Consider the following 16,181-nt stretch of genomic DNA (forward strand, 5'->3'; position numbering starts at 1 on the left):
TAAATCATGCAAGAAGAAATAAAAAAAATTATCACAAATATACTTTAATTTTTATCTTTAAAAAAAAAAAAAAGCCCAACTTTCATAAACCTCATCCAGTGGATGTTTTGTGACCAAAATAACTTTCACGGTAGTCGTTTTACCGTGAAGCACTATTACGGTACGTTAAGTACAGTAATGAATACCCCATTTTATACGGTACTTAGAATACCATAACAAAACCAAAGATTATTACGGTACTTGAATTATTGTAATAATGCTTTGGCCACTGCTTGTTTGATTAATTTTTTTGATTTGTCATTAACGGATATCTCGATCGTGACATTGGGTATCTTCTGCTAAGAAGATATCAAACCAGCAATATGATAGAGCAAAGAGGCTTTGGATGTTGTGTGATTTTGAGTCTTCTCCTGTTGGTAACCCAGTGCAACGACTGGTTTTCCATTTTGCCGATGCTTTGTGGGAGAAAGTTGAGAGAGAAATTGGGATGAAATCTCTCAAGCCTGAATACATAGAGAGAGAAGCAGATGTAGATAAAGTGTTCAAGGGATATCACCCACCTGTATTGGCAATCTATAAGGCCGTTCCTTGTGCAAAACTCGTGCAATTTACAGCAAGCCAAGTTATAATCAGCGCCCTGGCCTCGAAAACAATGCCAATTGGGAAGTTACCTCATCTGACAAAGCTCGAGAGATCCATTAATGACACATCAAAGAAACCAATAAAACAAACAATGGCCAAAGCCAAACCCTTGGTTTTGTTATTACGGTAATTCGAGTAACATAATAATCTTTGGTTTTATTACAGTATTCTAAGTACCATACAAAGCAAAGTATTCATTACAGCAGTTAAAGTACTGTAATGGTGCTTCACGGTAATACGACTACCGTGAAGGTTATTTTGGTCACAAAACATCCAAAATTGAATAAAAAGTGTGTGGATGAGGTTTATGAAAGTTGGGGTTTTTTTTTCTTCTAAATAAACGAAAATTAAGGTATATTTGTGATAATTTCTCAAGAAATAAGCGAGATGTAAACGGAATAATTAGTATGCATAAGGATCAATGCAAGAACCAATGCGCAATAAAAGCAGCACAAGAACCAATGTACAATAAAAACCAAGCAATGCAGATACACAATTATTAAGGGGGATTGTATATTAGGAGACTATTTGTCTTTGATACAAAGAGGTCACAATTATTTGCAATCATTTGATGTGAAATCTAATGGCTTGGATCTGTCACGAAGTTTAAGAAATTTCTTTTGAAGTTTAATTTAGTTAATGGAATAAATATAGCCACCCATTTTCACATCCAACAGTCAATATTAATTGTGACCACCTTGTATTAAAGGTAAATGGTCTCATTGTATACTTTCCCTTATTAAAGATATAACAAACTCTTGAATATATAGACCATTGAAGGAAAAATCAGGTGTTCTAACAGGTAATCGCCCAGTTAGATCGAAACCAGCCACTGGCCGGTTCAATTTTGGCCGGTTTTGGTGACCGGCCAGGTGTTTTTTAAAAAAAATTGAAAAAAGTAACATCCCAAAAAATTAGGGATACTTATTTGTAACACATTTTTTTAATGTTTTTCATCATTATGGAAAAGATTGGAAATTGTTTTGGCCATTAATACTTATTTTTAAGTTTTTTATCTTTTCTAAAAATTACAAAGATACCCCTAGACAAAAATTGATTTTTCCAAAATTGAGTCACCAAACAATCGCTAATCCCTCACATGCATTGCACGTCAAATACTCCATATGGTGCTTTTCCTCTCATTAGTTCCATGAATGCAAAGTTAGAGATAGTTTTTTCATATAAACTTGAGTTTCTCATTCACAATGTTGGACTAGAAACCCAATTGGTCACTAGAAACTTACTTTAATAAGACAAAAAAGTGATCATTCATAAACCCATAGTAGATGGTTCTCATATTCTTACAAAGGTAGAAATTCCAAAGCTACTACGAATGAGCCTGTACTAGAAACCTCATCCATTACACTCCCCCTTAAACAATGGTTTATTATTTAATAAATGATTTAATGTACCCTCTTTTTACGTTCATTGCATATGCATGACTGAGCACATATGCCAAAACCATGCATGATATGATGTTGCATATACAGACAATGCCCTTTTCTTTTTTTCTTGAAAAGGTTAAGAACTTTTATTATATGAATGCTGAAAAAGCATCAGACTACACAACAGGAATCAAAGCATTAGCGATAGACAGCGATGATAAAGAGATGCCAAGTTTGGCTAAGCTATCAGCTACGTCATTGGCCTCATATACAAACAATGCCTTCCATCATTTAGAATACCATTCAAAGGAGTGATGTACTTGCATGCAAGGTTTAAAAAATGGATCTTTAGACCGATTCTGTTATGACAGAACTAGCCAATTCCTGATAGGACCAGCCGGTTCTCGATATATGACGAGAACCAAATCAACTGTAACGATTTCTGATCCAAATCAAGTGATTCTGATCTAAATCATCAATTTTTAAAGCCTTGCTTGCTAATATTAGTCTGCCCTGCCCATACACATGAAAGGAGAACCTGCAAAGCTCCAATGGACTACTTGCATTCATACATGAAAGAAGGACCTCTAAGGTTCCAACACAGTGCATGCAATGGCTATTGTAAATATATATTTTTTTGAAACTGTTAATATTAATGGCTATTGTAAATATTATTTCATGGGTTCAACTTTTCAGTTTTGTACTCTTTAAAGTGGTTTCAAATGAACTTTGGGAAGGTGCCTATATGTAACAGGCGCAAATGTTATGGCAAATGGGAGCTGAAGGTAGTCCTGATGACTTAAACACAAGAAGCCTGATTTGACCATTTTGTAAGAATACTTATGATGCAACATGATCGACACTTGTTGATGTCCATTCAAGCCAGGTAGGAGAGATGATGATGACTCTAGATGATGTGGTTTATGTTAGAAATAAGCTTGATTCTGGTTAAGGTCATTTTGGATATTTTAATATAATATAAGGAGCATTTTGGGAAATTAATATGAAGGCCAATTTTAGAATGATGTACTAAATTTTTTTTTGTAGAGAGCAAAGCAAGCTTGAAAGATAAGATAACAGCCATAATCAAAAGCATGGAAAGGGTGCAAGAAGGCTGCTGAACAAGAAAGGACACAGATGTTCGTGTCCAGCAGGCGTATCCGATACTTCAGCCACCGGCAACTGTACAACCAGAGCCCCTGATTGCATATCGAAAAAAGAAGAATATACCTACTGTAGCACCTGAGGTTTTTTTTTGTAGAGTTCCAAGGTCACAATTCCAAGATTGAGAGAGGAGTTCAAAGCAAGGGATGCATGAAAATTTGAATTTGGAATGTGTGGAATCTAGAGTTTTCTTGTAAATTAGTCCAAGCAAATAAGGTGTATGTTAAGAGAGGGAAACTTCACTAGAAAGGTGTAGAAAGATCTAGAAAGGTCCTAAGAGGTCTATAAATTCATGTACTTTCCTTAGGCTCCCAAGTGTTAGTGTTCTAGTTGTAGGGGAATCCAAATACCACTTGATGTAGGAAAAAATGGAAAAAGAAACAAAGCAAACCAGAAAAAAAAGAAAAAAAAAAAAAAAGATGAGAAAAAATATCCTCTCTCTGGGTCTGCAAGGAAGTTCAACCAAAAAAAACACTTTCACAAGATGCTAAAATCAATTATTCTTCGCTTTGTTTTCCATGTCCAACACTTAAACATATTTATAGAAGAAACCTTGAAACCCTATCTTGCCCCATAAAAAACCCTAATCACTACTAAATAAGAGCCCTTCGTCTTTTAAAAAAAAAAGTCCGACTCTACCCCTCATTTCTTGTAGCAAAAAGAGATAAAAACCCTAAGAAAATAAAAAAAACTGAAAGACTAAATAACCCCACCATCAGTCTAAACAAAAGTAAGAAAAGATCAAATAAAAAAGCTATTTATGTCATTAAGGCCCATAAAATTACTAGATCGTCTTCACCACAATAGAGACATCCATCACTGCAAGCAAGAAGAAAAGGACCTAGGGCATTATTTTTGCTCTCATGTTAGCCATATATTGAATGGAACTTAGTTATACATCTCAGAAGAGTTCTTACAACTTGGAGTCATCAGCAATTTGCAAGTTAAAGGGCTTGGATGATAGTTCGATCAAGACAAATGAGTGGCTTTAGTGGAAGAAATATATTATTAGACAAGACTCAAAGAAGGTATCTAGTTTATTGTATATAATTTCACTACACTGATTCTGAAGGGACAAGCACCAAATTTTGTGTTGTATACACTTTATCAATCCCTTCCCACCATAGACCAACATTAGTATGGACTTCGATAGGAATCTAATGTACTTCCCAAGAGGATTTGGTTGAGCATATCCAAGAAGCATTTATGCAAGTGAAGTCCAAGCTCCAAGAAATTTATGCCAATGCCAATGAAGATAAGTATCAGGAAGTGAATAGTTTTGAGCATAGTTGGTGCAGGTGCGATCCAGGGAGAGGGAGCTGGCTTGGGTTCACAGAACTGTGGATTGCTGAAAGCTCCTTGTGGTTATGATCGTCGTCCGTACGATCCTACATCAAGGGAGCAGGATCCATGTCATATGGAAGCGCAATTCCATGAAGAAGGAATCGCAGTAGTAAGCTTTAAGGGATCGCTAATGATGTGTGGGTTCACAGTGCCATCGGGCACAAACTTGAATCAATGCATATGCATCAGTGTCGAATAGAGAAAATATCATATGCATTGAATCATACACTTGAGAACCGCGGTTCAAACCTACTGGGAACGAGGATTACAATAAAGGAATCTGCATTCCATCAAAGATCCCTAGTTGGAATCATGGGATCGAGGTTCCAGAGCTGGTCCATGACCTTTCCTACAAGATTCCAGCAACTAGGTTTTGAGCAAGGTAATTTGGTTATGGGTTGTCCTCATTGGAAGCACTTCATGATTAAACCCCAAGTTCAAGGAGAATGGCCCATGCTACAAACTTCGAGATAACGCCTCGAGATCAAGCTATCTTAAGGGTTTCATAATTCACATGTTTTACTTATATTCAATATCTATGGCAAGCATGAAAACGACCAAGTAAAAGATATTCAATGGGCAAGTCAAAATCTAAAGAAATTAAAAAAGAAGACACGTCACATTATAGATGTAGATGTAGTCAAAATCTAAAGAAACTAAAAAAGAAGACACATCACATAATAGATGTAGATGTACAAACCATAACCAACTGGTATGGCTGGTGCACCCATTACTTGATCGAGTGGGAAGAATAAATCACATTTGCAAAAGCATGGGTGAATGAGAGAAAAAATTTGTTGGAACGTTCGCTGGAGACTAACTTAGGATAAGGATCAACTGGTCAAAGTCCAGTTCTCTCAACCAAAGGGAACATGAGGCAATGGACATTCAGAATATTTCAACAAATTCTAGGATATTCTTCGATTTCTAGAGCATTCTAGAAAATAATAGAATCAAATGGTCTTCTAGAACACATGAGAATACTCTAGATCCTAGTAGAACATTCTAGATTACATTAAAATATATTAGGACATCACATTAAAATATATTAGGACATCTAGAATATACAAAAGCATTTTAGGATTCAATAATGCACTAAAGCATCATTGAATTATTGAATCTTAAAATGCTTTCAATATAAAAAGAGCACACTTTCGATATCTTGGGTCGAATAATTCAGAAAAATAGAGAGATTAAAGAAGATGTCGCATATAGAATTAGAGCTGGGTGGGCGAAGTGGCGATATGCAATCGGAGTTTTATGCGATCGCCACATATCAATGCAACTGATGGGGAAGTTCTATGGGACAACAGTGAGACCAATTTTGCTTTATAGGGCGGAATGTTTGGTGGTCAAGAAACAACATACCCATAGGATGAGTGTAGTTGGGATGAGGTTATTGAGATGGATGAGTGGCAAGACAAGAAGGGATAGAATTCTAAATGAATGCATTTGGGAGAACTTAGGTGTGGCTCCAATGAGCGATATGATGAGAGAAAGTAGACTTAGGTGGGTTGACCATGTGCAATATAAACCCAATGCAACACCCATTAGGAGGTGCGAGTTGGTTCAAGAGGAAGACTAAAAAAGGGTAAGGAATAGGCCCAAAAGGACATGGTTGGAAGTAGTAAGAAAAGATATGGGGGCTTATGGTCTCATAGAGGATATGCCCCTCGATAGAGCAGAATGGCGGACCAGGATTCGTGTAGCCAACACCAAATAGTTGGCAAACGGCTCTGATGATGACACTACACTAAAGCAATTTAGGATCTTCTAAAAATATGCTAGGTAGAAACTTCTAATATGCACACTCTAGAAGTGAAAATTCTATTCCGAAAATTTCTTGAACTAGAGATTCAAGTTTGGTTCCCCCCCTCTATAAATAGGTCTCTTGATAAAGGAGGACATCTTGAATTCCCATCTTCTTGCAAATGAAGAGTTTTCAAGAACTTCTCCTCTTGTTTTCTTCTTAAATTTTCCTTGGATTCCTCCTTACTTGAGTGAGGGTGGGTGCATCAAAACTATGACCATGTTTACAGCGAAGTAACAAAAGGAAAAAAGGAAGAACAAGAACTTGCATACTTTTTGTATTATTTATTTCCTGGACTATTGGGAGCTTACAAATGTTACATCCACAATACAACTTTGCCCATGTTCCTTTATGTACTAGGTTTTTGAAGCACTATCCAAGGCCATAAAATATCATTGAAAACATAATGGAAATCTAGCAAATCCATCTAAGAAAATGCCCTTGGGAAAACCAAGCATTTCATAGGGCATGCGAATGTGCATATGAGAAGAAGCATTCGACAAAGTAGTGTGTGAGTTAATAGTATCTCATACAAGCAAGCATCACATTTTCCATTGGCCAACTTAGTACACTCTCATTGCTTGGATATGTAACAAACAAGAAATGACCAAACCTACAAGCAAAAGAATCACATAGGGAGAATAGTTTACAAGAATCAAAATAAATAATCAAATAGATACTGTTTTGAGGGATAATATCACCTGCTAGTTTCTTTCGTAGATACAAGAACAAATTCTGCATAAAGATTCTTCAGCGCGATCATAACCGTCATGAGCATTGGGCCCATTATTGTTCCCTGTACCAAAATAAGTTTGAGTAGAAAATCAATAAAGGTTGTAATAAGAAACCAAGCTGCTAACACTATAGATTGAAAAAAAAAAGACAGAACGCCAGTAATCACCAGGACCACGTACGTAAAATCAATCAATATGAAATAAAAAATAATGTGTTAATGAATTAATTCAAGGCCATGCCTCAGATTCACATTTCAAATAGTGTTCATGCAATTTCCAACTGAGCAGTTAGCACTTAGTAGAGAACAGATCATATTGAGATTGATAGACTAGGTCAGCGCAAATGAGTGACAAAACAAACAAAGATTTGAAGAAACATATGCCAAATCTGGACCTCCACTTCCAAAAACCTACAATAAGCTAGCTGATCAGATGCCAAATAAGCTCAGAAATGTCCAAGGATAAGCTTTCTTGAACAATAGAACAAATTATTTCAAATAAAGGCCGCCAATTTCGATCCAAAGGCTCAAACATTCTCACAAGAGATGTTCATTCTCTGTGACACAATATCCATTGTATATAAAACAAATACACTGCTCCAGACCCATGAAACACAAGACAATCCCAATCACTGATCCTATCACTGAAATCAGTACGACCAGGAGCTTACTAATAATCATCAAACTTATGTTTAAAGGGACCAAAATGAAGAGAAGAGAGAAAAGTGGGTTAATGTCAACCATATGTTTTGGTGCACCGTTAGATTTGGGTTAGATATGGTCAAAATTAGTACTTTTTTTTTTTTGAACTTGCTCAGATAATGTTTTTTGACCATCCCCAAATTCTTAGGTCACAAATCCCGTTTCGATGGTCAAATTGAGGGTGTCCTATGGGGCGCATACAGGAAAATGGGGTGTACAATAGTCTATGTTCACTCTAGGACCAAGATTTGGTTTGTGGGTGTGTGGGTGTGTGGGTGTGTGTCCCAAGTCTCGGTCAAAATGGGTACATACACACAACTAGGATGTATATTCTTTCGTGGCACACACCCGGAGAGAGAGAACATGACCAAACCTTGACAGTGCTTAGGAAGTCTTATTTTTTAAACTGTTAACTGTATTAAGAAAAAGAGGAGTACAGGAGAAGGCCTGGAGGCCCACAACCTGGGCCTCACAGCCAAAAAATAAGGTTAGCCTTAGGAGGGTAACCCGTAACCCTATACAAGAAATGATCAGGGCTTATATCAGATTCCCATTACAGATATGTACAAAAAAGAGCCAGAGAATGGACAGGTCCTAGCGAGGAGACTAATCACCACCCCTGTGGAACAAAAAAGAGGCCAAAAAAAGCTCTGAGACATGCGGTCAGTGTTCCACTACCTGTGCGTGTGCTCCCTCTCTAGCCAGCTGGTCTGCGAGGGTGTTAGATTCCCTCCAAGTATGCCTCCAAGTGACAGGAATATCCCTAAAGAGGTGAGAAATCTCGTCGAAGATCGAAGCAAGGTATCAAGGAGGTGGTGAAACTCCTGCAGCCCAACAAATGATATTTCTGGCATCTCCTTCTACTAAGACGGGGAGACCCCAGCCAGGGTTAAGCAATTTGAGCCCAGAAAGAAGTGCCGAGGACTCGGCCAACTGTGAATCAGCATGGGCAATATGGTTGGAAAGGAGGCCAGGATGTTACCTAGGTGATCCTGAAGACCCCACCTGTTCCAGATGGTGAGGCCTGCAGGAGGAGGAGACCAATTTAACTCCACTCAGTCCAAATTACCCAAAGCGTGGCCGCAATGGATGCCCTCCATAAAAGTCTCCCTGCCTTGGGCCAGGTAAGGTCCGCTGTGAGGTGGAGAAGGGCTGGAATGTAGGCTGGAGTAACCCAGGACAGGCCGAAGAGTCCGAGTATTTTGCTCCACAAGCTAAGCACGAGGTTGCAGTGGATGAAAAGGTGAGAATTGGTCTCTTCATTACAGGTACACATAACACAATGGTTTGGGATTGGAATACCCCTCCGTTGAAGATGATCGACCGTGAAGGCTCTTTCGAGACCTGCAATCCAGTTAAAGGCCTGCACCTTAGGTGGGGCAATCGAATTCCACACCTTGGCAAAAACTGAGGTTGGGGTCAAAGGGAAGGTAGGTGGTTGTAGCAGTCTTTTGTAGAAGGAAGCAAACAAGAATACACCCGAAGGTGACGTAGTCCAAACCATTATGTCTGGTCCAGAGGGGGCCAAGAAGTAAGAATGCAGCAAGGAAACTAGCGAAGTAAAGTCCAAAAATTTAGAGTCCGAAAGAGGTCTTCAGAAACATGGGTTCCATACCCTAAGGGCCCCCAGACATGGGGATCTCTTCCACTATGAATGAGGAAGGGTTGATAGATACAGAGAACAAAGCTGGGAACCTGTCCCTCAGCGAGGAGTGACCCAGCCAGAGGTTTGACCAGAAGCGAATTCTTTGGCCAGGAAGAGAACATATTGTTGGAACAAAGAGAGGGCCGAGAGAAAGGATGTCCAAGCCCCAGAAGTCCTGGTTGGTCGAGTACCCTCCGGCAACCAAGTGTCAGAGGGAATTCTATATTTGTTCCTTACCACTTGGGACCAAAGTAAGTTATTGTTGTTAGCCAGGCGCTACCACCATTTACCTAGCAAGGCCGTGTTTTGTTTCCTAAGAATGTGAATCCCAAGGCCACCTAAGTCCTTAGGTTAGCAGACTCTCTCCCAAGAAAGGAGATGGAATTTTTTGGATTCGACATCGCCTAATCACAGGAAATTCCTCATGAGGTGTTCCAGGTGGTTTGCGACCTTTGCCGGCATATGAAACAGGGACATGAGATACACCGGGGTGTTGGACAAGGTAGCCTTAATTAGGGTGGTCCTTCCTGCGAAGGATAAGAACCTTCCTTTCCAACCAGCTAGGCGGCGATCTACCCTATCAATAACATGAGACCACTATCTCATTTTAGGCTTCCCAATGCCCAAAGGCATCCCCAGGTAGCTCATAGGAAGATCTTCAACTTTGCAAGTCCACTCAGGGATGAGTGATCTAGTTTCCACTAGAGAAACACCCACGCCTATCATTGTTGATTTCTCCATGTTGACGTTGAAACCAGTGGCTTATTCAAAGCATCTAAGGATGAGGCGCAAGTATTTGAACCTGTGATGGGAATCCCTATCGGGTCGAAGCCCCTTCAGCTGGCGGCGCCGGTCAAGGTGGTGGCATCGTCTGGACACCACTGTCCAGTCCGATGGGTCTACCTTGAGAGAAGGAGCTGAGTCGACCTGGTTGAAGACTCAAGGGGACGGAGGAGAAGCCGAAGACCAGGAAAGCCGGATGCGGAAAAAAGAGCCCTCCACCTCCAACCAAAGGGAAGGAGGAATGAGGCGGGGGTCCAGAGTTTCCGAGAGAAGACGGATAGAACCCAAGGGGAGGAACTCGAGAGACTTCCAATAATCTCCACTAGGGACCAGGAGTGTAAGGGGATATGGGTGGCTGTAATCCTATCCTTTGTTTTCTAAAAGAACCTTCCTCAGGAGACCATTGCAAAGCTCGAGTTGCGCCCCCTTGAAGATGGGTGGAGACTTCGAATGAAGAGCCCGAAGAGCGCTGTCTTCAGAAGGATAGGTGAACAACAACGACCCATCGGATAGTCGGCGACACCCTAGGTCTGGCTCCCCCCATAGAAACTAACCCCATCTTTCGATAGCCCTGAAGTCGTCCCCTTTAGGACTGAAAAAGCCCACCAAAAAGCGACAGAGATTGACAATATGCGACTCAGATATCTCGGCCAGGGTGGAAATGAAGGGAGGGTGGTGAGAGGGGTGGGGCAGTAGGAGAGGGAAGCGGGCGAAGTTGCGGGTTGTTCTCAGCCACTGGAGAGAGCGAAGAAGGTTTAGAAAGTACCACCTGGGCGAAGGTAGGAGGGGGAGCAGTGGAACCGGCAGGTCCAAAGAGACTGGTGCAGCACAGGAGGGGGTTGAGGAAGAATGGGAGAAGGAAAAGGAGCTGAGGGAACTACGGCGAGGGAGGAGGAGCCATGGGAGAGGCAAGGGTATAGACTGTAGATTTCATTCCAGTCCGTAGGCAGATGCCACCTCTCGGGTGGGGGACGCACTCTCTCTCTCATGTCGGTTGGTTCAGGATTCTAAAGACTTGCGCACAGCAGCTTAGTGCTTAGGAAGTTAAGCATGCAGTGCTACCATTGTTATGAGGATTATAAGTTAAAAAATCTAGCCTATGTTCGTGATTACATTTTGCAAACTCTTAAGCTATTCTCCAATTTACCAATAATATCAACAGGATCACCACTTTTGACCTATTTTGATATTTTAAACAATGGGCAGTTGGATCTGTGAAGATGCGGAAACCTGAAAGTAGTCAAAGCGCCCATCACATACACTAGTTTGCTGACAGGATAATCATGTTCCACAAGATAAGTACTAAACTTGGAGTCAGCTCGTTAATCACCCATTACATCTTGACTTGAGCCACATAATATGTGCATTTACCGCATGGCCCATTTCAGTTGGTAACTCAACCAAGACATAATCAAGTCAGTCTGTGACATATTTGACTAATCAAATATGTACGCCTGCAGTTATATATTCTGTTGATTGGAGATCGATAATTAAGTTTAAATATGACTATCTTACAAAACCCTCCAAGGATAATGCCAATTGGAGATAGAAAATCCAACCGGATAAACTCATAAAAGCCTCTCAAAGAGAACACACACGAGGAAAGAATTTCAATAAGAATGATAACAAATTACTCCAAAATTTGTTAGTGGGCTCACTAAAGACCTTACCTCTCAAATAGACATTATTCCCAAATGATAACTAAATCCAATTTTCGATAAACAGATCTGCAATGTAATTTTGAGCAGTATTATCATGTTAGTGTTTAACTAGGAAAAAGCCTGACCACATGCATCTCAATGTTATCCAGCATGTATGTTTTGCTCATCTGCAAGCTCCTTAGAGGACCATGCTGACTGCTACAATTGTCAAAAGTGACTTTTCCGTGCTACACTGCTAATGACAAAGGTCATCGCTAGTAGGACCATATAAGAAGTGCTCCAAATAAAATCTATCAGCATGTTAACTCTATTGGTCTTACCCCATCCGTCTGAGAACAATAAGGTATCATCTTATCTTTGCTGTAATACTTTGGTAATTTTGCTTAATTCTACTCGTCATTGTGTATTTCAGCTTCTTATATGCATTAAATTCATCATTGTCTTCCTCACCTCGCATCGGGAAAAAAAGTTACCGCATAGAAATGCAAGAAAGCAAAGCAAACTGGTTATTTTGAAGGAGAAACCAGCCACGCCAGTCAAGCTTCCTGAAGCATTCTAAGACCCAGTCCAGTCTAGTTATGATGCAAATATTGATTCAGCAGCAACTATCTCCTAGGAACCAGAACCCCTTCTCAAAAGACAATTATTTGTTGAGAATTCCTATGTTAAAACTTGTCAATAGACTAGTCTTGTAAGTCCAATTTCCGTTTTGTGCAGAATGTCTAATTACAAGAATATGAAAAATAAAGACAAGCATCTTCCTATGAAAAAAATAGGCATATCTCCCCTTCAAATGTAAAAAAGACTTTTACTACATTGTTACGAATTCTAAGTTCAAAAGAAGTTCTCCTTCACATTAAACAAAAGATGACATTGCTCTTTCCATATTCAAACAGCAAATCTTCAGCACTTGTAACAAGAGTTCAGGTCATATTCAAGCAATCTCAAAACTATTTCACATCAAGCTTCTTATCGTGAGCCTATCAAAACCCAAAGTTTCATCCAGTAGGGTAGCTTATGTTTTCTTTTTTATATTTTTCTTTCTTGGGAAAGGTAAAGGCATATGTTCAAATGGTCATATATCTTTCTTGGGAAAGGTAAAGGCATATGTTCAAATGGTCATATATCTTAAGCCCATTAAATTGCTGAAGAAATAAAGTAATATCAATTGAGAAAACACAATGGAGCACCCATGGCAACAAAAAACCACAGAGAATACAAGAAAAGAAAATAAAAAAGATTAGTTAAGTGGTCTACCTCTAAAGCAGAAGGGAACAGAGCCATTCCACCAAGTATACTAAGCCCTGTAAGATAAGCCCTCTGTCCAGGTATATCATCTTGTATGGCCGATGCCCCATAATCCATGAGCATTAAATGGATAACAGTCAAAACGATAGCTTCCACATATCTCCCCTCCATTCCCAATTGCGCCGCCGCAGGAACCGAAGAAACCCAAGTAGGAATGAAAGGCAACAAAGCACTCATAAAAGCCAACACAGTTGACATATACAAAAAGTGTATACGATAAAATCGAAACAAGAGATAAGTGAGACACCCCTGAAACAAAGTAATCTTTGCAGTGGCTAACAATACACTACTCACTGCATGGCCTAGGACCTCAGCGCTCCTAACACGCGTAGCCTCAGAGACGGGGAGCATGCCTAAAACATGGTCCATAACACCACCTGATTCTGAAGTAATGAGATAGTACAGAAGCCAAAAGAAAACCATCAACTGAGATACAAAATTCAGTACCCCAGCTGCCCCTGAAACTATTGAAACTGCCAAGGAAAACAGCAAATTAGCACTCCCTGCTAAAACAACAGAGCTACTAGCTAAAACCCGCTTAGACATATCAACACTTTGCAAAGCTATCCTCTTGATTTTCTCCACTAGATCTTCTCTTCTTAATAGAACCATAAACTCCCTGAAAACACCTTGAACTTCATGATATATCAATTGCCACTCTCTGTTTTGAACGTTGACCTGGAGGTTATGAAGCTTCTCGCCAAATGGTTGCCCCGAAACAACTGGAACTGTGGAAGTAACAGATGATTCTGATGGTTTCATTAGGTAATACTTGAAACCATCAACAATTTCAGTCACATTATAATGCAAAGCTAATGAATCCACCTGTTGAGAAAGGGTCTCATAGAATTTTGCAGTATAAGTATCTATCAACTCAGGGATATCATTTTTTTCAATCCACTCCATTAACCCAATTCTCTCTGCATAATTGTTTTCTTGCAAATGGGTTTTCAGTGAAATCACCGCATCTTTCCCTTCGACCCCAATCTTGTAAGAGAAGAACATGAAACCACAAACCAACCCAGCAATCATACCAGTGATCAAGCCCAAAGCCACCATTGTTTTCAACCTCTTGAGCAGACCAGAAGTGAGAAACCTACTAAATCTGCTCCAAACTGAGAGCATGGGTGTACTCCTTCCACGCCTCACTGATGAAATAGCAGTGAGAGTCGAAGCCACGTTACTCTTACCATGGGTCTGGTCCATAAGACCAGCGCTACTCCCTGCTGCATAAGCAATCAGGCCTGAAAACGCAAAGGCTGGAATCACTGAAGCTCCAATTCTTTCGTGGGTGAACACAAAAAGACCAAAAGATACCAGCCATTGCATAAGCTTCGAGAACCCAATTCTCTCTTTAGATTCAGAAGATTGTTGCCGAATTCTCAGAAGACGAAACAAGGCACCCTGGAAATCAATCACAGTTCCTGTAATTGCACTGAAAACAGCGACAGGAATGGCAAGAAGGGTTTCAAAGAGCCCAAGATTTAATGGGTGTCTCCAGAATTGAACCAAAGCTCTCTGTATCTCTCTTAATGGCATGGAGCAAAGGATGGCCCATTGAATTGGCCTATAACATTCTTCAAGGAGTTTGGTGAGGCCATAGAGGAGAGCTAGAGTGAGAGCCAATCCAGCATGAGCCATGGCTATGTAGATTGCTAGTCTTACTTGCGGGTCATGGCTTAGTGGGGTTTTAAAATTATCACTTTCTTTTGAGTTTTCATGTGAGATTTTGGGAGTTGGGCCACGAGTGGATGATTTGGTGGTTGCAGAAGCTCCTGCGACCATTTCTTGCCATGGGGGGTTGGCTTTAATGGAGGAGTTTGAGATGGGTGCTTTACCCATGTTTGCTGACCACAAATACTGAAGATCCTTCGCTCTAGACTACGTTCTACGAGGTGGATTCATCTTTTTTTGTCCTTATTTCACAGGGAGCCTCGAATTCAGAGGTAGAGAGAGACAGCTGTGGTAGATGGGTTCTCTATTGATATTCAAAGGGGGATCGAGACGAGAGAGAGAGGATATAAGGATTTGTTTCAGAGAACACTCTGCAAAGCGCTGGGAATCAGCAGAATTTGCAGAGACAGTGATGAGACGGAGAGAATTCAATGAAGGTCCCAATCATTCCTAGAGAGAGAAGAGAGAAGAGAGAGAGAGGAGTCATTAAATAGAGAGAGAAAAGTGAATTCGAACATGGAGAAATGGAACTTCCACGCATGAATGGAGGGAGAGATTTTCCCACGTAGAAAAGACAGTACGCTCCAATGGCCAATGCAGCTTGGCATATGCATGGACCGCATCGGTTGAAGATGGATTTTGAAAGGAGCCGCACATAAACAGCTAAGTCCACCGACTCAATAAACACTTTTCTTATCATATAGCAGAGGTCCGAGGCTAAACGCTTTTCAGCGTGGACACGTTTTTTATGCGGCCAAGCCCGCATATGTAGAAATGTGGGCCTATTAATAAATCTATTTTTTAGATGGATTTTTTGGATTTAGTTTTGAAGGACATGTAATCTTTCACTTAGAGATAATGAATATGAAAAAATAAGTAAATTTTAAGAATTAAAAATAATAATTCTACTAAACAAACATTTGGACCAATAGTTTCCATTGTTTTTAGATGAAGCATCTATCTTTAACATGGATGCTTTACACTTTTTGGACCGTATATGTAGTCATGCGGTCCAGCCCGCATGAAATAATTTTCCTTCTAATGTTTCAAAGTTGGGCACTTAGACTAACTTCCCAGTGGATCTCAGTTTAGTTAACCTCCAACTGTCCATCAGTAAAATAGACGGTGGATATAATCTTTTTGTGGTATAATAGTCCTTAGAACGGTAACATATGCCTATTAGAGAATTTTTTCATTTGGAGATAGTTTCCATAAGACTCAGACTTCATGAAAACAAAGTAAAGCCTCATCAGGAATCCTCAACTGAAATTTGGGCATCACAATCTCTATCATGGAGCTGAAACTAATTTTCAACACAGATCATGAAATT

General features: G+C 40.0%; 1 protein-coding gene across 2 annotated transcripts; it reads right to left on the reverse strand.

The window, feature by feature from the left end:
* Nucleotides 1–48: 48 nt before the first annotated feature.
* LOC18442036 (uncharacterized) lies at nucleotides 49–15,743 on the reverse strand. Of its 2 annotated transcripts, none has more exons than XM_011627880.3 (3): nucleotides 13,127–15,743; nucleotides 7,047–7,141; nucleotides 49–637 (listed from the first exon to the last, which is right to left on the reverse strand). In XM_011627880.3, exons 1-3 carry the CDS (start codon nucleotides 15,017–15,019, stop codon nucleotides 574–576), a joined length of 2,052 nt encoding a protein of 683 aa, XP_011626182.2. In that variant the 5' UTR covers nucleotides 15,020–15,743; the 3' UTR covers nucleotides 49–573. The 2 variants fall into 2 exon arrangements, with proteins under 2 accessions (XP_011626182.2, XP_020527750.1); XM_020672091.2 differs by having other exon boundaries at nucleotides 49–676.
* Nucleotides 15,744–16,181: the final 438 nt, after the last annotated feature.

This window comes from Amborella trichopoda, chromosome 6 (genome assembly GCF_054954075.1).
Source record: "Amborella trichopoda isolate Santa Cruz 75 chromosome 6, AtrichopodaSantaCruz75HAP2 v2.0, whole genome shotgun sequence".
NCBI classification, from domain to species: Eukaryota; Viridiplantae; Streptophyta; class Magnoliopsida; order Amborellales; family Amborellaceae; genus Amborella; species Amborella trichopoda.

Bases quoted from the DNA above. Each gene is read 5' to 3' on its own strand.
- LOC18442036 (XM_011627880.3), bottom strand. From the start codon at position 15,019: ATGGGTAAAGCACCCATCTCAAACTCCTCCATTAAAGCCAACCCCCCA. The intron at 7,142-13,126 runs GTAGACCACTTA...ATTTTGGTACAG, and splicing joins TGTTCCCTTCTGCTTTAGAG to GGAACAATAATGGGCCCAAT. The intron at 638-7,046 runs GTGATATTATCC...TTTCGAGGCCAG, and splicing joins TCTACGAAAGAAACTAGCAG to GGCGCTGATTATAACTTGGC.